Source organism: Macrobrachium rosenbergii, chromosome 6 (assembly GCF_040412425.1).
Source record: "Macrobrachium rosenbergii isolate ZJJX-2024 chromosome 6, ASM4041242v1, whole genome shotgun sequence".
NCBI lineage: Eukaryota > Metazoa > Arthropoda > Malacostraca > Decapoda > Palaemonidae > Macrobrachium > Macrobrachium rosenbergii.
Window position 1 is genome coordinate 24,767,771 of NC_089746.1, and position 22,150 is coordinate 24,789,920.

The following is a 22,150-nucleotide window of genomic DNA, read 5'->3' on the forward strand; positions in this document are numbered from 1 at the left end:
ACATTCAGTCACCATGAAAGCTAGGAGATGACCCCGGCTATTGCATGCACAGTACATACATCTTAAGATCTAATACTTATCTGTAGCCAAATTGGACCCATCCTTTCCATGAAGCTGTGGAAAATATTCTCCTAGCGACTGAAATGAAGTTATCTGCTGGTCATAGATATCTAAAGAGACAACGGATAATTCTTAATGGGCATGTCTCATTCTTAGCTTCCTACTTTTCTCAACTTTTGACAATGTTCTCTGTCAAAGGAAAGAATCGTGTGAATAAATTTCATCCTCAAGTGCATGGGATCCCACCTTCCATTCACAGGGATTAAATTCTGGCGTTGTCGCTCAGCCTCTGAACATGGCAAGAGTTGACGACACCACAAGCAACATTTACATGTTGCGGTAACATATTGCACTGAAGCCAAAATGGACACCCCACAAAAAGTGTATTTTTGATGGGTAGAACGAAGTAAGGAAAGTTGAACATCAACTATTTCACCGAACATGGTTATTCATGTTATTGTTCAAAATTAACCAGTATTCTTGTCGGAAAGGCTTCAAGGCTATTAACTTGCAAAACAGGCTTCCATAGAATGAAATTCTTGCAACCGAGAAAAAGGAAAGGTATTCGAAAATGAAATATCAAATTACTATTGAACAATTCAGTGAAGTTATGTCTACATGCAACAATTATTTACACAGGAAAACTAATATCAGAAAAGTAAAGTATTGGCCAAACAACTTTAAAGTAGAAACACAGCTCATCCCACAGCAACATCGACATCAGTACATCTGCCAGAAAGGTCATTCAAAAGTTTTTCAGTAAAAGGGAGAAATCATTTCGGGTATTTCGTAACATGGCAAAATAGGACCTCATCAGAATGGTAAAGGTGTTCTGTAAATGCCAATAGCACTCCCTAAAATCTTTGATTTTGTTTGTAGGTGCTCGCGAACAATATCACTGAAGCCAAGCGTAACTAGCAGAATCATATGATGCTCACCTTGCACCATGTGTAAGTCAACTGCATCGGCCAGTCAGAAAAAAGATGGTAGCTTCAACTGTATCGGCCGCTGATATTTAACGTCAGTTCTAAATGCAATAGACTATGACTGTTGGGACAATTGCTCTGGAAGCACTGTTGGAACTTGCTTCCTGAAGTAAAGCTTCTGAAATATTGCCGACAGAATATCCTCGGGCAAAGGATCTTCAATAAAGATAAGGATCCTAGCAGGATACACTCTAGGAAATGTAGACTATTCAAGTATCCAGAAAAAAAAATCCTTATGAATCGTAATAACTACTAGATATTGGTGTATTCAGGGACCAATGCGAGATGGACTATTTAGTGGCGTTTTTGCACAATCTAGTTTCTTATGCAATAACTACACCACTTTTTGATCCGACCCAGATACTGTCAGGACTGACAGTGACTTATTTCGCATTTTCGATGATCTAGACCAAAAAAGATGAAAAGTATAAAGACTAAAATTATAAAGAAATGAAAAGATGTTTATGAGGGGGTTCAATTTTTTCTTGTTTCATTTTATGAGGATTAGCAACATTTTGCACATCGAAGGTCGTCCCATCAAATCATCCATTTTTCAAACTTCAAAAACTGTTGTAAAGAAAACTCAAGACTCAGTTATTGTCTAGATAAATTTTATGTTCAATTCACTTGCCTGAGAACGTCTTCATTCCTTTGTCATTCGTTTCTGCAATTTTTTCCATAGAATGCAAATTGAAAACAACTTCAGGGGCAATTAAACTTGATTTCTGAAAAAATATCTTTACTTTTATTTTTTTTCAGAGCGCAATACTGACACTGGACACTTTACATCTCAGTTTCAAACATAAATAAAATTTTCAATAAATAAAATCAGTTCGATGAATGTCAGAAAATATATTACAAAAAAGGTCTTGTTAATTATGAATAATACCCAAGACACGAATCAGTTCATGATATTATGATTAACTTACCATAAGCATTATAGTACACTAAAAATAGCGCAAGAAATAATATTTACGTCATATTTCATACTGAAATCATAGAAATGTAAGCTATCAGTTACATTTACCAACTAAAACAATTTTATTCCTTGCACTCTCCCAGTTGCATTTAATGTCATCGATTTCATTGTAGATGAAGTACCTCATATTTTTTAGTTCAGCCTCTGTCTTGGCTTCCTTAGCAAGCGCAATGGCACTTCCTAAGTTTTGCTGAATAGAGTCAAAGGTTTCCTTCATCTTCCCGACTCCACTGACAGCACTCGCGATGGATGGCAGGATGGCGTTGACCTCACCTTCAAGACTGCGAAGATTCCCGTCGAGCTGACTGAAGTGCTGCAGTTCCTGTTCGAGTTCTCGGTTTTTGGCTTCGAGGCTGTTGATCTGCTGCTGATGGCGAATGATTTCCTGGTTACGTGAAGCGATGTGGGCCTGGAGGTTCTGGATCTGACGGTTGCCCTCAGCAATGAAATGTCTCTTTTCGTTGGCCAGTCGCTCTTCCCTTTCCTTGGCGTCCTTGTAGAACTTATTTCCAATGGTCCATCCAACGACTGGGACGAATCGGAACCACCTTCCGAATCTCCTCCTCTTCTTGACTGGCCTTGTATTTCTGTTAATGCGATCTTCAATTTCCCTGATCTCTCTCTGCGCCTGTGCAATCTGGGCATGAAGCGAGGCGATCTGACTGTTTTCCTGGTTGATGCTTGCTCTCAAGTTGATAATGCTTTGTTGGTTGCTGTTGACAGCATCATTGTTGTTCTGTTTCTCTTGCTGCAGCTTAGCAATTCCATCTTGGGCATTTGTACGGTGTCTCTTGAAGGCACCAGCATCTCTTATGATATTTTCTCTAAAGGCAGTGATCTTGGTATTGGCAGTGTTAGCTTTGCTTTCAATATCCACAGCTCCTGCCCTCACAAACTCGAGATATTTCACTAGTTCAGCCAATTCAAGTCTACCTAGGGCTAAGTTGTGTTCTGTCATCGTGGTATTCATTTCTTCTTCTTTGGTTCTGATAACATTTTCGAGATATGAAATCAGTTCTTGAAATTTGGCAGCCTTGATAGCCTCTTTAGCCCCTGCTATATCCTTCTGCAATACAGCAACTGTGGCTTCCATTGCTACAATATCCTCGTGATTTTCGAGAATATTCTTAATCCTGGCCTGATTCCTAACGAACTCTACACTGAACTTAGGTTCGAATCCCTGTGCAGCCACGACCACTTGCTTCAGAGAAGCGACAACATTGTCGCCATTTCTCCATGGGTGGCAGTGCTCTCGAGCCACGTTGAGGTCCCCATTGTATTGACCAAGGATAGCTTTGAAGCCATGGCGGTCAGCGAAAGATGGAATTGGCACTAGTTGTCTGGACTGGATGTTGTCGATATAATTGTCAACAGCTTCCACTTGGGAACAAGTTTCCTTTGCAGTTTTGGCCAGGTTATCCACAAGTTCTGGACTGCATGTGTGTCCCTCAGAACGCTTCGTACGGGCGGAGAAGGGCTGCAACGGAGCATGACCCATAATACCTACAAAAGAAAAGCAAAAATAATTTTTTTTTTTAAATTATTGTCATGTTGCGTAATATGATTTCTTAACTTACACGTAAATAATGATAACTTTCCCATTTGTAGATAGTGTCGTTTCATTATTTGTGAAACTGTTTCAACCCCTTAGCTTGTCATTTTGAATGTGTATATATAAAACTATATATATATATAGATATGTAAGAACATATATACATTATATATATATATATATATATATATATATATATATATATATATATATATATATATATATATATATATATATATATATATATATATATATATATATATATATATATATATATATATATATATATATATATATATATATTTTTATAAATGCATGTACTGTATATATGAGTTTAATAACCACAATTCCATCTAAATGAAATCGAGGGTAAAGAATGAGTTATAAACTGGAGGAAGATTGTAGCTCATTTTTTTTATTGCTAATGAAATTTTTGTGTCGATGATAAAGATACTCAAGAACGCAAGGAAACAAGATTAGACCATGAAACTATGCAGAATGATAACAGGTCAGTTTAAACTTTGAAAAAAAAAGTAAAAATGCGCAGAAGTTTCTTCGGCGTAATCGAGTTTTCTGTCCGGTGGTGGCCTCAGCCACAGCTCATAAAACTCTTAGCCGCTGCCTATGAAACTCAGCCAAGGTCCGGTGGTGGCCTACGTTCTTGGTACCTATAGCGCTATCTGAAGTACGTTTATGGCTAACTTTAACCTTAAATAAAAGAAAAACTACTGCAATTTGGTATGTTTGATGATTGGAAGGTGGATAATCAACACACCAATTTGCAGCCCTCTAGCCTCGGCAGTTTTTAAGATCTGAGGGCGGAAAGGCAAACAAAAAGCCATCTCGATAGTTTTGTTTTACAGGATACTAAAAGTACAAACTGGAGAACAAGAATATTTAAGAAATCCTTGCTCCCCCTTCACTGAAAGGAAACATGACGCTCCTGAAACTGTGTGGCTTTCATATATATATATATATATATATATATATATATATATATATATATATATATATATATATATATATATATATATATATATATATATATATATATATATATATATATATATATATATATATATATATATATATATATATATATATATATATATATATATATATATATATATTTGTTCTTCTTTTTGTGATTTTTTCAGACCATAAGAAAGTAGTTAAGCTTTCGGTGAAGGAGAGACAGTTCATTCTTTTGGGCAGAGGATGAGTCATGATTAAAACGCAAAAATATATAAAAAAAAAATCATCAGTCTCAGAAATTCCGTTAATAAAAGTAGGTGACTTGTTATCACTGAAATATAAAAGATAATGAGTCCATTGTAAACAAAGAAACAACACTCACTGAAAGCTGACGTCATCTGTAGCAGGATAAACAGGGCTGCCCCAACCGCTTGCATTTTGATGCGCATCTGTGAGAAAAGAAAGTCACATTAGTTTACTTTTTCCTACAAAAATATTAGAGATACACTAGGATTTTTGAAATATTGAAATGTTTTTGGTACTATTTGATTACTGAAAGAAGTATCATTTATATTTGATAATCTTTTTACTCCAATTTGCGAAGGTTTTAATTCTTAGCATTTTTAAAAGATTTTTCAATGAGAATCAAATCACTTGTAACTTGATCACTCTTGAAATAAGCAGCCAGAAGACGTAACATAGTAAACTCCATTCTAAAGATGCACAATGTGCACAGAATTAAATCCGACAGCGTGAACTCTCGCTTAAATACGTAGTTCATCGCACAGCCACCAGAGAGCAGAGTCTACTTACCATGGCAAAAGAAGACAGTGCCCTTCAATTCAAGTCCGTCTCAGTGGCCTTGTTTGTCTCCCTCTTGTCAACAGTTTGCAGCTCAGATCGAGGGAGACTGATGCCCAGTGCCGCCACTGGCTTCCTTATATAACGACCGAGGGGAAACCCACAAAGGACTCGGAGATACCCGGCTGTTAAAATAGTGATGCCTTCATTCAGGGAATCCCATGAAGGTAGGGATTTTGGTGTAAATTTGTAATTTACTTGCGTCTGTTCTTATCTGTTTGATTTTTTGCGTATTTGCAAGCTATCAGTAATGACTGATAATTCATGCAAATTTACACGACCTTTGCATTAACTCTGCCAAACAGAAATATTGCATTTGTTTTACATTTCGAGGTGACCACCTTCCACCATTTACTTCGAGAGACCCATTCAGTAGACCTTGCGAAGAATTTCAAAAGACAATTCTTTATATTCTGGCAACCATCTACACCTTCCATGAATTTGATTAAAGCGAGTATTAAGCTAAAGTCTTCAGCGGTTTACTTTTACAAGGATTTTACAGAAATTTACATTCTTCAAATGAATATTGCAATCATGTAGACATAAGGCACATGCGAGAAACCACACAAATAATGTATGTTTATATATATATATATATATATATATATATATATATATATATATATATATATATATATATATATATATATATATATATATATATATATATATATATATATATATAAATATATATTTCCGATAAATATGCGTTCATGGACAATTGAAATTATCCATGAACGAAGTAGATGAAAAGTATATGCTAATGGGATCTTGTTAAGTGAATCTGCAGTAAATAGTGGGTTGCTACGGGCGAATATTATTTCATCTTTTCCTGTATCCCCTTTCACATCGATTTTAAAATGTAAAAAGTGGTCGGAGATGGAAGCGAAAGTTTAGATTAGAACAACAATAGAAACTTGGTAGACCTATAATATTTATATAATGTTATTTTAATCAGAAAAACTGCAAGATTCATAAAGTGTGGCGAAAAGAATTCGTCATACATCTAGTGAGGTGAGACTTGAGATAAGTCGAAGAAAAGCAGAAATAATGAGGACAGAGTATACACAAAGGGATGAAATAACACTGGCTAGGGAAAGAATGAATCAGGTTGAATCTTTCATTGATTTAGGAGCAACGAAATCAAACGAACATTCTTTTGAGATGGGCAAGCTGAATTAGATTTGGGAATCAAATAAAGTGACATGGCATACAAAAGTAAGATTATACGTAAGTCTATTAAGAATTAAAGTGATATACGGATATGAATCATGATATGATGATGAAAGTATATACCTAGAAGATTTTGTTGATGAGAGATTAAATGTTAAAGAAGAACATTAGGACTCAATAGCAGGGTAGAGTGAGAAATTATACAATAAGGAAAATTACGAAAGTTCTTTAAGTGTTATACAACGATGAAGGGGCGGAGATGGTTAGGACATGTCCTTCGCACAATTCATGGGAGAATCGATTATGATAGTGCCAACTGGACTCACCTAGGCACCAGAGGAGTTGGACAACCCAGACCTACTTAGATGGGAACTGTTAGTCAGGGGGCTAGGGATGAGTGGAGATTTACTGATGATAAAGCACAAAAGTGCCACACGCAGCGGAATTTCACAGAAGGCCTTTGCGTCATGCGATGTTGGAGCCGATGACGTCGATGACTGATTGCACATCCATCTTGAATTTATCATATTTTTTAGTTTCCCATATCCTCCATTGACTCAACTGCTTTTCGAAATAATATTTTATAACACTGTGGTTAAAAGCTAGCTTCTTCACCCGCAAAACACTTGCACACACACACACACTCACACACACACACACACACACACACACACACACACACACACACATATATATATATATATATATATGTGTGTGTGTGTATATATATATATATATATATATATATATATATATATATATATATATATATATATATATATATATATATATATATATATATATATATATTCGGACGATGAACCCTATTCATATGGCACAAGCCCACATAAACTTCCAAAGAATATGGTGCTCATTCGAGAAAGAAGCATCAGAAGGTAGAGGTAATGGAAAATAAAGACAGAGGAGGTCAGTTATTAGATAAATAAATAAATGAATAAATAAATAAATAAATAAATAAATAAATAAATAAATAAATAAATAAATAAATAAATAAATAAATAAAAATGTAATTAAATTATTAAAACGCAAGGAGAACTGCATTAGGGTAGTAATGCATTGCATGTTTGTTTGAACTTCAGTAGTTCCAATTGCACTACATCCCCAGTGAGGCTGTTCCACAGTCCAACGCTGTGAGGAATAAAGGACCTCTGGAACTGAGAATTTCGACAGCAAGGCAAATTTACTGCATATTGGTGCTGTTTTTCAACGAATCTGGTTGCTCTCGACAGGAAAAGAGGATCAGGGATCAACCGAGAATGTGAAAGATCTTTGTTAAAATACAACTTACGAATAATTGACAAAAAAGAGACCATCCATCGATGGTCCAAGTCGTAGCTGCTAAATACTAGGAAACAGAAACCTGCCATCACGAACCACTCTATCTAGAGATAAATATTCGGCAGAAGTAGACATCCACAACAGAGAACAGTTTTCTAGTAAAGAAAATACAAATGACCTAAAACAAGCTGCTTGGATTTTATCACTGTTATAAATATATGACCCTTATGAACAATACCTAACTTTCGCGAGGCATTTCCTGAAACTTTCATTAGATGTTTCTCAAAAGTAAGATGTGGGTCAAAAGTTACACCTAGAATAGTTAAAGCTACAAACTCATTCAGGTGAGTACCATCCATCTGAAGGGGAAGATGGGGTAGAGAATCTGTATGAGATCTGTTAACCCAGTGTTTTCGGTTTACTGGAGTTTAACCTTATACCCCACCTACTACACCACCCACTGATCCTTTCCATGTCCCGAATGAGGCTGATGGCAGCTTCATTTCTCATGAGTGGATATTTTACTACATCCACAAGTGTTGCATCATCGTCACACTGAACAATCTTGTTTTCCAGGCCAACAACCATATCACTTGTATACACTAAAAGTAACAGTGGACCAAGAACACTACCCTCTGGAACTCTTGACACAATAAGTCTTGGTTCGCTAAAGATCCCATCAACAGCAACTCGCTGCTGCCTACCTGTAAGGAAATCTTGAAGTAACCCTAAAACATATCCACTCACTACAAGATTCTGAAGTTTATAAATAAAGGGCTTGTGATTTACTGAATCGAAAGCAGCACTAAAATCTATTTGAATTATTCTGCACTCAAAACCCTTATGGTGGAAAAAGGTTAGGTACCGGAAATGGATCACATGATAAAAAAGGTATTGACAAAATTGATCGAGGTGATAGTTTCCCCGTTGTAAATAAAAGTAATTATGATTTAGACCATCTTCAGATGAAATCCTGCTTGGTCAACTATCATAAGCTCAGTTTCAATCAGGAGCTCCTGCAATTGCCTTAAGTACTTCACCTCTATTGTTTTTTCGCATTAGCATCGGTTTCCACATTCTGTCACAGTACCTGGATGTCGCAATGCCCAGTGCCAGAGATGTTTTAATCCACCCGTTCTAAAACAGTGCAGCAATCTTCCTATCAGCATTAATACGCTGTCGTACAGATAAGTTTTTCGTCATATTGTGATGCCGTACCTCCAATAAGGGTACTGAAAGATGCCTTTGTCGTCACAAGGTCAAAATCATTTGATGCCATAAACAGACATTTTTTCTCATGTTAGGAAGCATCCAACACGCATATGAGCAAGCAATATACTAAGTAAACTTGTCAAGTAAATAACTTTATCAAGAAGAATATAAGGCTGATATGACAATTACAAGGTTTCCGTTGAGATGACTTAAAAAGGTTATAATACATAGATTATAATCCCAGCCTGTATTAAACTACTATAATCAATTTAGCTTAAAATGAACAAAATACTTATGTGATATTTAAATGGGTTGCGCAGTTTGTTTAAAAAATGAAGTTTATATGTTATAAGCCTAGTCTGTTCCAAAATTCATAATTATTATTTACAACACTAATTAAAGGATTAACTTATTCATAGACTGTTATGAAATAGAACCTTAATTGCGCAGGGTAATTATATATGCTTTAATTTTGCCTATTTATATCGTCGTCGGTTGGGAGCATGCTGGAGTCTTCCTGCGCTGCAAGGTGACGAATATGGGCGTCTTCACTTTTGGCTGCTTTTGAGCAACTCTAGCATCAGAAAACAAAAAGATGCCATGAGAAAGTAAAGATGGCTATAGTAGCTGCAACATAAATGTCTGGCACTATTCATCTAGTCTTCTGACTTAAATTATCACTTACGTCCTTTTATTGACTCATCTTTTCATTTATTTTCTTATACATTTAGACGCTTTTTATTTTATTCATAGATGACAGTTCTGTTTACAGGAAGTTAATTCCTTAAATTAACGGTGCCGTTGGTCTGTTAAAATATAATAACATTGATAGTTTTAACAAAAGCCGTGGGTTTTGCGGTGGTCATCTAGAGGAAATTAAACTGAATAAGATCATGGTACGTTTCATGAATATGCTTTCAGGTATAATTTTGCCCCTGCTAACCACAGTTGTATGGATCAAGGTTGTGTATAACTGTCGGTCGCAAAATACTATTCAAGAATAATGCGAAGAAGAAGCTCCGCACGAGTATACATGGGGCGTTCTATTTAATTGATATGGTTTTGTTTTTAAAATGTTTCTTGTTTGTTGTGGTAACTATATATATGAAAATTATTAGGTTTAATCGAAAATTAAATTTTTTATGAAATGTAATATTGTCTCATTATGAATAAATATTGTGTTATTCAACCAAATTTAAACGAGAACGCATCACTTTTTTTGCTTTGTGACGCCTTCGCTCTGCCGATAGATGGCAGCACAGCTCAAGGAAGAAGGAGACGAGGCAAGTCTTTGCAGCCCTGATCCCGCGCCCAACTTGTGTAAGTTATTCTTGTCTTTGCGAATGAACTTGAATTACGAAGTGATTTAGTCGCTATTGCATTCGTTTAGGAAGTTCAGTAATCATGGAATATGTCAGAAGACATTTTCCGTTATTGGACCCTTGAATTACGCAGATGTTCTGCGATGAAAGCAGGTCGACGGAACGGGAAAAGTGTATACCGCCGTGCTGTCGTATTCAAGGTTATAATGAAACCTCAAATGTGTTATACGTTGTTGTTTTAAAGTAACAAGGACGGTGTTTATAGTTGTGAATGGTGTACGGTATGTTATAATTCAAGATAAGGAACTTTAATGTCATGTCCAAAGTGATAACAACTTGTCAACAAAGGGGAGGCGGGATTAACTTCAGTCGGATCAACGCGAACAAAAAAGGCCCATAATGACTAAACCTAGGCTAGAATGGCGCCATATGTAATTTGAGCTAATTTATTTGTATTAGCTTATGATAACTTAAGTTGGTTTTAGTAGCAAAACCGAAGGTGTTTTCACAGCCAATTGAATTGCTTTGGTAAGATAGTGCGGGCATGGTTCAGTGTAGGTTATTTCCGGCGACACGGCCAGGTTTACCGTATAGCAAAGTTTGCGGCTTTAAGTTTTGTTGTAAAGCTTTATGAGCTGAATAGGCTTAGGCAGTGTTTTGGTAAATGTAGAACTACGTACGTTTGTTGAGCATTATCCTTTAGTCTAGACCAATAGGCCTAGAATAGGATATATCCCATAGGTGGTTAGCCTAGTGACGTCAGTGCACCTCATTGTGTGTGCTGTAGGCATTGCTGAAGGTTCATTGCAGCGTCATTTCAGCCCCCAGCTGCAACCCCTTTCGTTCCTTTTACCTACTGTACCCACGCTCACATTCTCTTCCGTCTCACTTTCCAACCTCAATATTTGATTCAACATAAATTTCAGTGCTGAATGACCTTATAGGTTCCAATTCTTGGCCTTTGGCCTAAATTTATATTCCAGAACTGGGCCTAAATTTGGTAGATCTAAGCAGTAACTCCACCTCGGCAATTTCCTTCTAACTTGACTTTGTACAGTTTTTTGGTTGCTAATTATGGATTTATCTTCAGTTTTTGTCACACAAATGTAATTAACCTGTAATTAGCCCCTGAAGCCCATCCAACAAGGGGTTTCCATACGCGATCTTCACAAGTCAGAGCACGGGTACGTCTGTTTTGAATGGTTCATATCCCATCAGGCAAGTGCACTAACTTGTTAATGTATGGGTACTCCCCCTGGGCCAGTACTAAATACGGCGAAGGGACGTTCCATCCCCCCAGTGCCAGTACTAAACACGGCAAAATGCATTTAACTCCCTCCTGTTGGGGAATGGCTCCCTCTTGTTTTTCCCCTCCGAAGGGCACCTCCCCAACGTAAACATGTCCACTCCATTTCTGTGTTCTCCCCCACCCAAAACCCCAAATTCCACAGTTCCCCTTTACTGTTGAGTAGACTTAGGGGGCAAATAACAGTTGGCCGACAACAAACTCACTGCCAGTATCAGAAGCCCCGAAAGTGTAGAAAAAACCAGTTTCCAAGATAAAAACAGGAGCGGAGCTAGTACTTAGAATTACCCTAAATTTATATTCCAGTTCCAGTTCAGATATTAGGCCACTCTCATAAACCAATTAAAGAGTGCAAGCCAAGCTTAGGCTAATTGATAACTTAATAGGTGTAGGCCTAGCATGTTGGGACATTATTTTGTCCCGTAAAAATCCCAGGAATGGTCATGTAAATGATGCAGTTTGCTGTAAAAATGAATGGGTAGGTTGTGTTTGAAATTAGGCTAGGCCTAGGTTGTATGAAAAGTAGGGGGCCCAATGTTAGGTTTGGTAGGCAAGGTCTGGTTAGGTCAGGACACTGCATTCTAGGAAAGGTTAGGTTTGCCCATTTCCATGGCCAGATTTCTTCTGCCTACCTGGCTCCCAATGCTGCATCTGCTCCTAAAGTAGTGTTCCCAGACACTTTCATTACGTTCTACAAATTTTACTTGGCTATTGCCAAGTCCTATAGAATAAGCATCCACTTGAATATTTGGATTGGCCCTGGCTTCAACTTCTCGATATTTAAAAATCCTAGCCACACATTCATGCCAACCTTAACTTACAAATGTGCATAAGCCGTACTGAATGATTTAGGCCTGCTGACAGCCCTTAACATTCTGCAAAGTTGGTCATTATGTAGCTTACATAAGTCTGTGTAGGTTTTTGACCTTGTCTGCAGTTTTTTGTGAACAGAAGTTCATTGGATGTTTGTTGCATCAACTATTTGGAATTATGGGAACTAGGCTTACTGGAGGGAGGTGCTTCTGGCTGCCATTCACATCGAAGTGTGCCAGGGATAAATATACTAATCAAAAGTAAAATTAGTGATATCTGAATTAGCAGTAATTGACCAATTAAGGTTGATGGATGGATTGCTTAGCCTACTACCCAGTTAGTTCACTTTCACTGAATTCATATTGGAGTACACCTTGAGTTCTAAGACAGTTGAAGGGGTATGAAAACAAGGGGTTTATTAATAAAAGGTACAGAAGCAACTGTAGCTTCATTGGTGTTGAGTTTTGTAATGTCCTGAATTGTGGTGTCTGGATTGATTTGTTGAAGCTTGGCCTCTGTTTTTAGGAATGACAAGAAAATTTTTTTTAATTATTTGGTTGACTGGGTCAATGCACACTTGAAATGGTGGTAGAGTGGAGAATTTTCAGTAATGTAGGTTTTTTCTTGGAAGTGCTGTGGTACGTAAAAATGGCATCTTCATATTTATAGCTGGTGGTTAAGTTTTCCCTGTTTGGCTTCTGTCAGTTAAGAGAATTTACTTTTATATAGTTAATTGATAAAATGTGAAGTGGTAATAGTAATTGTTACTGTGTAACTAGGATTAATAATTGTCAACTGACTGTTTTCAAATATGTTTTTTTGCATTCTGTTTTCAGGTTGAGCAGCTTTTGTAAGAGAAACGCCATCATGCCAGAACTCACAGAAATCGAAAAGACCACACCACCTGCCGCTGAGGCTGCAGAGGAACCTGGTGCGGGGTCTGGGTCAGATTCAGATACTGAGGTTTGTGAAAATGATTTGTATAGCAATTTACTCCATATATATATATATGGCTGTATTGTGTACATACATGTTGACATGATGAAATTAGGCATTACAGTATTATTTATGTTTCCATTTTACTTATGATTTGTATTCAGCAGGAGTCCTTGCCAGAATTGGTTCAGGGAGGATCAGCATCTGCTCCCACCATCTCAGAGTCTGCCAAGGCAGCCAAACAGTCTCGTTCTGAGAAGAAGGCCCGTAAGTTGATGTCTAAACTTGGACTCAAACAGGTACCTGGTGTCAACAGAGTTACCATTCGCAAAAGTAAGAACATTCTTTTTGTCATCAACAAACCAGATGTATTCAAGAATCCTGCCTCTGACACCTACATCGTTTTTGGTGAAGCTAAGGTTTGTCCATTGATATTTTTGCTATGTTACCTGGTTGTGAAGGTTTAACCTTGCTAGGACTATTTAGTGTGATGAATTTTTGATGCTCATTCCAATACAGTAGTATGTTATGGTGTTTATTGTGATTTACTTTGTTATTTGCAGATAGTCTTACCATGAAGTTAAATAGAATTAGAGATTTGTTTGACAATTTGTTCTTTTTTTTTTTTCTTGTAACTTTGTACTTTTGTCAGTGTAACTTATCCTTCTCGTTTCCTTTTAATTATTATTTTTTAGAGTGTTATCATTTTCATGGGTTGCAGTATTAGGAGGTTATGCAAGTAGTTTTCATATCAGATCTGTGGAAGGATAAGGTATTCTAGGTATCTGATGGTGAATATTTTCCTCAAGTTACTAAATATGGTCAAGCTAACTGCCAATTTTATTCCATGTTCACTTGGCTGTTTGGATGTGCGTGAGTCATTCATCATTTAGGCTAACTGTTGGAAACTGTTCTTGAATGAAAAATTTTGATTAAAGTTAGTTAATGAACCAAAGTAAAGCAAAGGAAAAATACATACAATGGTAAGGATGAGACGAAAAGAAATGGTCTGTAAAATTGCTGTTAATTAGTTCAAATTGTGTAGGCAACACAAAATTGTACTGAAGAGCCAGAGGTAGGAAGACTTACAAGTTACCTGAGTATTCCATAGTGCAGTACAAGTTGGATTTTGTTATCATGACCTTTTTTATTCATATTTTATGTATGATAATTGTTAAATGCATTGATAATAAGATGGCCAAAGCTTGGAAGTAGTTTAGTAGCAAACACATTTAAATGTTTAAGAATTTGAGCCATTACTATCTAAAAGTTCATTTGCAGATTTATTACAATTTTTTATGTTTCTCCTTGGGGGCCTAGTTAATGAATCTGGATGCTTTGAATCTCAAAAGTTACTGAAGCATTATTTTGTTATACATGAATTTTTTTTTTTTTTTTGTATTAAAGTGAAACATATACTTGTATAAAATGCACAAGCCACTATCATTTACACAGGAGCAATCCTTGCATGAGCTGGAAACACTTAAAGTTTTGTAACAAGGTGAAACTGTTGGTAGGTAGGGGAGTGGTGGGATACCACCTACTCACCTGTTGGTAACTCGTCATTTTTTCTTTGGTTGCTGTTCTGTGCAGACATCTTCCTTTTCCTTAGTGAATGTACATTGAAGCTCATTTCTTTTGATGATTGTTATTGGGTTTTGACTGTGTTCTCTGTGTATGGATGATTGTGGTAAGGATTAATGATGTCTGAAAGAAGTAGATCTTGTCAGGTGAGGTTAAGTGCACATAAGATTTAGATCTTATTGCTTTTGTTCTTTAAGCTTGGGTAAGGTTTTGATTTGCCATCCAAGGAATGTGTTGGCTGGACTCTGCAACAGAACTACTATGGGGAGAATTGCAAGGCTAAGAAGTGCTCACCATCTATGATGCCACTGTACCTTTGGTTCTTAAATATTTGATGCCTCCAGTGCTTGTCTTGCTCATTCTCAGGCTTCTTGGTCTGAGGCACTTACGCTCTTGGATGAGGATGCACAGCACATTCTTGTGGTCTTTCCACTCCTCCAGTGACGCAAGTTGCTCCTTGTATTTCCTGGAATCAGTGGAGGGTGTTTTGTTGCATTCATCTTCTGCTGTGCATGATAACTCTTGCATGGTCTCCTAGGTCTGTTACTAGTTTACCCAAGGTGTTAATAGGAAAGTAATTAGGCTAGATAGTGGTTTAGGATGTTCGCGATAGATCCTGACATCAAGGGCTCATGGTTCTAAGCTCAGAGCTGTTCTGTCCAAGATCTGAAAAGTAGTCTCCAAAGCAGAATGGTGTGTCTGCTTCTTCTCTTCTAGGAGAGGATTCTCCTTGGTCTTGAAGGGATTGTGAGGCATGAGGGTTATTCATATCAGAACCACTTGAGCGAAGGTTCAGTTGAACTCATTTTTTAACAGTTTAATATCTTTGTCATCCACCCTCAATGAGACAAGCTCCTCTCAGTCTCTGCAGAGAAAGGCTATCATTGCCTTGAACCAAGCCAAGTCTTCTGACTGAAGGGCTTGAACCTCTCATCCTTTGTGGGGATATCCATGCTCATGAGAAACTTTTGAACAATCATGCTTGCTCTGTGAGCTCAGTTTTCTGCAGTGGAATGACTGCCCTCCCCTCTTGCATTCAGAAGGCTGAGATTTGCTTTCGTTCTTGTACACTTCTGAGTTTGTTTTAAAAAATTAGAACTCACTTCCTGTCAAGAAATTGGAAGGCTTCTTTGTCCATCCCTCCAAGACTGTTAATAGCTATTTGGAAAAGGTACTGTTGTGCCCTGTAAATTCTTAAGGAATTGACTCAAGTGTTGCCTCCTATTTATTACTAGCAGGCACAGGATGGTGCCCAAGAACTTTTCTTTTTTTTATTTGAACCCATTACATTATATTTTCCCCACTACTTGATGTAGCTTATTTGCCCACTACATGATCTCTCAACTGACCTGTACTTCTCATACTCTACACAGAGGACAGAACCCTCTCTTTTTCATAGACTGAGCGTTTGATGTCTGTGCTTCCATGTGTATACAAATCAGTGGTTAGCATGATCTCACCTTGACCATCTCCATATAGTCCCTTAATGATGAAGGAAAAAGTTCTTGGTTACAGACTGGTGAGAGGGCGGCAACCCTGCCACTGAACTGCCTATCACCAATATCCAACCACCTTGTTAATCAGCATAAATTACAGTGAAAATTTTAAATGTGATTAATGATCTTATTCTTCGCAACTTATTTTGTAGGGGTCTCTGTTTAAAACTTGGGTATGTTAGGGGTTACAGCTAACTTATGTAAGTAATGCTCTTTGGTGTTTTTCAGATTGAGGACATGAATCAACAGGCACAGATGGCAGCTGCTGAGAAATTCAAAGAGCCAACCGTCAACCCAGCTGCTGACAATGCTGCACACACTACGGTGAGAACTATGTTGATGCTTTGAACTAAACTAGGTTTTTCCAAGGGGGAGCCAGTTATGTTGGTAGTAATTTTAAGGTATTGCAGAAGGTGAAGCATTGAAGGTACTGGCACATGTGGAAGTTGTGAAAGGTTTTGAAGCTGCAAGTGTGATGTTTACATGGCAATGGGATACTAGCTGACCATGACTTAACAAAATATATTCATCAGTCAAATTTGGATGGTCATTTTTAAAATGTTAAGATTTGAGAGCCCTATTTATTTATTTTTTTTTTTTCATTTAATCCTAATTAAATAATTTCAGTTTGTTAATTATGCATTAAAATTACTCAAATAGTTATGTAGAATCTGAATTTTATAAAAAGTAAACATATTAAGAAATTAGGAATCTCTTACAGTTTTTAAACTGCTGAGGATATTTTATTTTGAAATCTGTCAAATTTTTTGTAAGTAATATTGAAAGCTATACACGTTCATTTTATTAAATGGATTAAAATATTCAATTACTCTTGTAATCTTAGCTGTTGGTACTAATTGATTATAGACGGATTATTATAGACAAAAAATTTGAAAATTAAATACTGAACATTCATTTAAAAAAAATATGCAATGCAAACATACTTTTAAACTAAGCCAAAAAAGAAACTAAACCTTTCAGAAACAAATAACAAAAAAATTATGCCTCTAGCTTCAAAATCAGTGGAACCTTAGAAATTTTGAAAGTTGTAAAACTTTACTTATGAGAAAAAACCTAAAGTCAAGGTGATCTTTTGATGAAGGCTTGGCAGTATTTTGATGTTTTTATTAGTTTCTTTTATTTGGCAATAGAAATATTCACACAATCTGCCATGGAGAGAGATTTATGAACAGCTAAAGATTGTTTTGTTGCAGAATTTCCACTGGATGATCTTTGTTTAGCTTCAGCTTCAAACTTTCTTTTGGCCTGGCCTCCTATATAAGCTACTTTACGGGGTTTTTTTTTTTTTTTTTTATCTGCATATTCAGAGTTTCATGTTTAATGATAATAATATTCTAAGGAATAATAACAAGGAAAATCAAGAAACAACATTTTTTTTTATTTTATGGGACATGTTCCATCCAGCCTCATTTAAACAAAATATTGTGACATCACTGAATAGAGATGAATTGTTGATCAGAGAAAATTGGTATGAAACCAGCAGGGTTAGTCTCTCGAACAAAAGTATTGAAAAAGAAAATCTAAGAAAAAATCTGAAAAAAGAAAAATTTTCTGGTCATCCATCATTAGTCAATTGGCATTTAAATGCTCCATGGTATTTCAACTTGCGCACATGCTGTCGTGCCTGAATACATAAAAACTTGTAGAAAAATAACCATACTACCTTATGGGATCATAAATACCTAAAAATACTGGTTCTAGGGTCCCTTAATTTTATCAACAGTCAATATCTTTATCAATAACTTTAATCAATATTTTGTTTAGCGTGTAAGAAAGAGAAAATTATCCTTTTGTTGAATTTGGAAAAAATGCCAATTTTTATTTTGCTCAATTGTGTAAATATATTCCCTCGTCTTTTTGCAATAAATTGTTCAGCTGCAACCCCTTTCATTCCTTTTACTGTACCTCCATTCCTATTCTCTTTCTTCCATCTTATTCCACCCACTATTGACGTCAATAACCTAGATGTTGTGATGCCAGTTTTAGTGGCCATAATCAATCAATCGATAATTATACTCCCCTAACATGTATTTCTTAGTGCAACTGCAAGGTTTTTCTCCTGATACACCTTTCAAACCTTTATATTGTCAATTTCCGCTTCAGTGCTGAATGACCTCATAGATCTCAGCGTTTGGCCTTAGTCCTAAATTCTGTATTCAGTTCTATTTCACCTCCCTGAATTGTTGATAGCTTTACTCCCTTCTTCTTTTAACCTTGAAAAATAAGTGCTTTTGTTATTAATTTTACTCCTCTGGATTCCCATTCTGTATATAATATAATTTTTCTTGTAATTAACTTTCATTGCTGCTACATAACTATATTGCCACTTGTAGAAACAATCCTGTTAAGTATTTCTAGATGTCATACAGTCTCCTTCAGCAGTTTTTATGTAATGAAAAGTTTGAAATAATGGTCATGTTTGGATGGACAGAAAATCAAAATTCCAACAATTTTTTTTAGTGATTTATAAACAAAATATTATACTATACTCTGTGACTTATTTACAAAATAAATCAATAAAGGATATTCTAGCAGAAGGTAATAACTTTTCAATTAATAATATCATTCTCTTCTTAAACAAAATTAAATTGATAAGTAAAATATAATCTCCTTTTTTTTTTTTTTTTTTCCTAATCCCCTCCTTTTTTTTTATTATTTATTTATTTAGTTAACTACTTAATTTTTTTATGTACTCTTTCCCCATTCTTTTCCCAGCCCGAGAAGAACCTGAAAGAGTTCAGAGGTCTGGTTAAACAAATCATTTATACCTAACTAACTCTGTCAAACTTTGCAGTGCACTGTAGGCATGACATAAGGTTCTTTGCAATGTCCCTTTGGCCCCTAGCTGCAACCCTTTCATTCCTTCTATTGTACCTCTGTTCATATTCTCTTTCTTCCATCTTAATATCCAGCCTCTCCTAACAATTGTTTCATAGTGCACCTGCCAGGTTTTCCTCCTGTTACACCTTTAAAACCTTTCTACTATCAGTATACGTTCCAGCACTGAATGACCTCATAGGTGCCAGTGCTTGGCCTTGGGCCAAAATTCTATATTCCAGTCTGTACTCTGTCAAAAGTGGACTGTCACATAAGATAGGTTTCAATGTAATGTTCTTTTCATCATCATTTTTATTTTGGAGAATTATCAAATTACCATGTGTCAAATGAAGGTTACTCATTACTTCAGTATACAGTAACAATATTTTGTAGAATGAACACCACAGACCAAGAGTGGGTTTAACCTGGAGTAATTTGTCAGGTTCAGTATTCCTCCCACCCTGTATTTACCAAAGATCTGAACAGAAAGTAAAAGGTCATACACTGTAATATGTGTAATTGTTTTAGCACTGATACTTCGTTTATTCTTTGTACGAATAATTGAAACTTTCTGCTATATTGCCTTCGTTTCCCTTAATTCTTTGTGAACAGGGATCCAGTAATATGTCACACTACTGTAGACTTTTTCTTTCATAAACAGTTTAGAACTTTGGAGTACACCAGTTATTGTGACTCGGGAAGAATTCATGATATAGCCTAATACCTTTTATGCAACATCTGACAACATTTCTTTAATCCATAGAAACCATTCCACCTTTTATGATTCATTCACTGATTACTGAAAACTGGTCTGTGTGAGTCTTTATAAATGTTTTACCAGCCAAAAGAAGAGAATGGCACTTCAACCATCTTAAAACTCATATTGCCTACGGGAACTTTTGCAGGGTACAACTGGATTATGGTAAAATTTAAGGGCTGAATACAGGTAACTTTGGAGGGCAGTTATGATGTGGAGGGCAGTTATGATGTAAGACGTTTTACCAACAGAAGTGCCTATAGCATTGTTAATGGGCTTTTTGCAAGGTCTGGATTGGGTATTGCCTAAAAACATGAACATTCACTGGCCTGCCGTGCATACTGTGGTGACCAACATAATCTAAGTTACAGTATTGAAGCATATTGTATACAGAGAATAACAAATGTTGGACATGTGATTAGATCATTCACTTACTCATTTTAGTTGTACTGTACCACCAACATATTTTCCCCACCTTTGCAAATATTTCTTTAGTCCAGCAGCACCAGACGAGTAAGGAATATCATGTAGCAAACAGTTTTCTCTTTATAATTGTGCACCTTGTTTCATATTTGTGATTTCTTAGTTTTAAGATTATGATGAATTTGAATTTCTCTTAAATTGCTGTTTTTTAAATGTTTGATTTCTGTGGTAATATATGTATGGGGTTTTTTTTTCCAGGTACCTGCTGCTATACAGGAAGACGAAGAGGAGGATGAGGAGGAGGTAGACGAGACTGGACTGGAAGAGAAGGATATTGAGCTTGTCGTTTCCCAAGCCAATGTATCGCGTGCCAAGGCAGTTAGAGCATTGAAAAAGAATAATAATGATATAGTTAATGCCATTATGGATCTAACAATGTGATCGCCTTGTATATCATTTTAATTTTTTTTTTATTTGATTGCGATTAAAGACTGATGGTTTGTGTGAAACATGCATTTGTATTTGCAAAGAGTCCGTGAGATCTGCATTTTTATTTCTGAAATTGGTTTGTAATTAATCATCTTAAAATTTAGTTGTCCATGTCATTTTGTGCCCTTGATTTATTTTTACTTTTTACACCTTTTCTAGGACAAAGTCATACACAACACAAAATTAGTGCAACTAGCAATAAAATCCGAAGTTTATACCCATTCACGTCTGCCTCTTCCTTGTTTTCACATCAACAAAACAGAACTTATACTTACTCTGATGTCTTCATCTTTAAATAAATATCTAGTACCTAACGGTTATTTTTATTAACAGTAAATGTGACCAATAAATTGTACACAGCACAGTTTCTCAAAAAAAAAAAAAACTTTTTTTTTTTTTTTTCTAAATATAGCTATAGTATCTTGGAAAAAGTAAAGTTGAAAGAATGAAGGAAGGTCAGGCAAAATTAAATAGTTCAGCCCGAGGGCAAGGGAAAAAGCATAATTAGATCATTCATGCAGTAGAGAGCTGATGGCTATGAAAATGCATTTGATTTTTTACATTTTTTTTTACATAGTATAATTGGAAAATTGTTTAATCAGACCATGGGCAAATGTTTCCAGCTGTCAAGCTTTGGAAGCAAATTGGTTTATAGAAATTTTTTTATTTCCATTTCAGTTTACCCAAGTATAAAATTTGTGAGGATCTGTAATAAGTTTCAAGTTAACACGTAAAGACACGTTTGGGAAACCTCCTGAAAGCTCAAGTGTTTGTTTTGTGATCTGAAACTACTTGACAAGAAGCCTAGGTTTAGGCTACCCCTACCTTATCAGAGTTTACCTAGGGTGTGTCCATAATGGACTAGTGCTAAGAAACGTTGAAAAAATCTAAATACTGTAATCGTGAAAATCAGAAGGATGAACCATACACATGATGAGCAATGACAGGTGTCAAGTGTGGCCCGCGCAAGATAGCACCAAAAGCTGCTTGCACTTGCATTGATTACTTTCGTTTGCTATTAGCCTTTCTGGTTGACAGTATAATATATTTGATTTTGTCTTGCCTCCAATCTTCACCTCATGCAAGCAC

The 22,150-nt window shown here is 36.1% G+C and overlaps 2 protein-coding genes across 7 annotated transcripts; one reads left to right on the plus strand and one right to left on the minus strand.

Moving 5' to 3' along the window:
- Positions 1 to 1,768: 1,768 nt before the first annotated feature.
- Positions 1,769 to 5,507, minus strand: LOC136839360 (uncharacterized). The gene is made up of 3 exons (XM_067105267.1): positions 5,366 to 5,507; positions 4,935 to 5,001; positions 1,769 to 3,528 (listed from the first exon to the last, which is right to left on the minus strand). The coding sequence occupies exons 1-3, from the start codon at positions 5,366 to 5,368 to the stop codon at positions 2,060 to 2,062; spliced, it is 1,539 nt and encodes a 512-aa protein (XP_066961368.1). The 5' UTR covers positions 5,369 to 5,507; the 3' UTR covers positions 1,769 to 2,059.
- On the plus strand, positions 5,354 to 21,375 carry Nacalpha (nascent polypeptide associated complex protein alpha subunit). Of its 6 annotated transcripts, none has more exons than XM_067105273.1 (5): positions 5,354 to 5,580; positions 13,375 to 13,501; positions 13,642 to 13,893; positions 16,783 to 16,878; positions 20,831 to 21,375. In XM_067105273.1, exons 2-5 carry the CDS (start codon positions 13,406 to 13,408, stop codon positions 21,011 to 21,013), a joined length of 627 nt encoding a protein of 208 aa, XP_066961374.1. In that variant the 5' UTR covers positions 5,354 to 5,580; positions 13,375 to 13,405; the 3' UTR covers positions 21,014 to 21,375. The 6 variants fall into 6 exon arrangements, with proteins under 6 accessions (XP_066961374.1, XP_066961371.1, XP_066961369.1 ...); XM_067105270.1 differs by having other exon boundaries at positions 5,408 to 5,580; positions 13,639 to 13,893; XM_067105268.1 differs by lacking the exon at positions 5,354 to 5,580 and adding an exon at positions 10,283 to 10,417 and having other exon boundaries at positions 13,639 to 13,893.
- Positions 21,376 to 22,150: the final 775 nt, after the last annotated feature.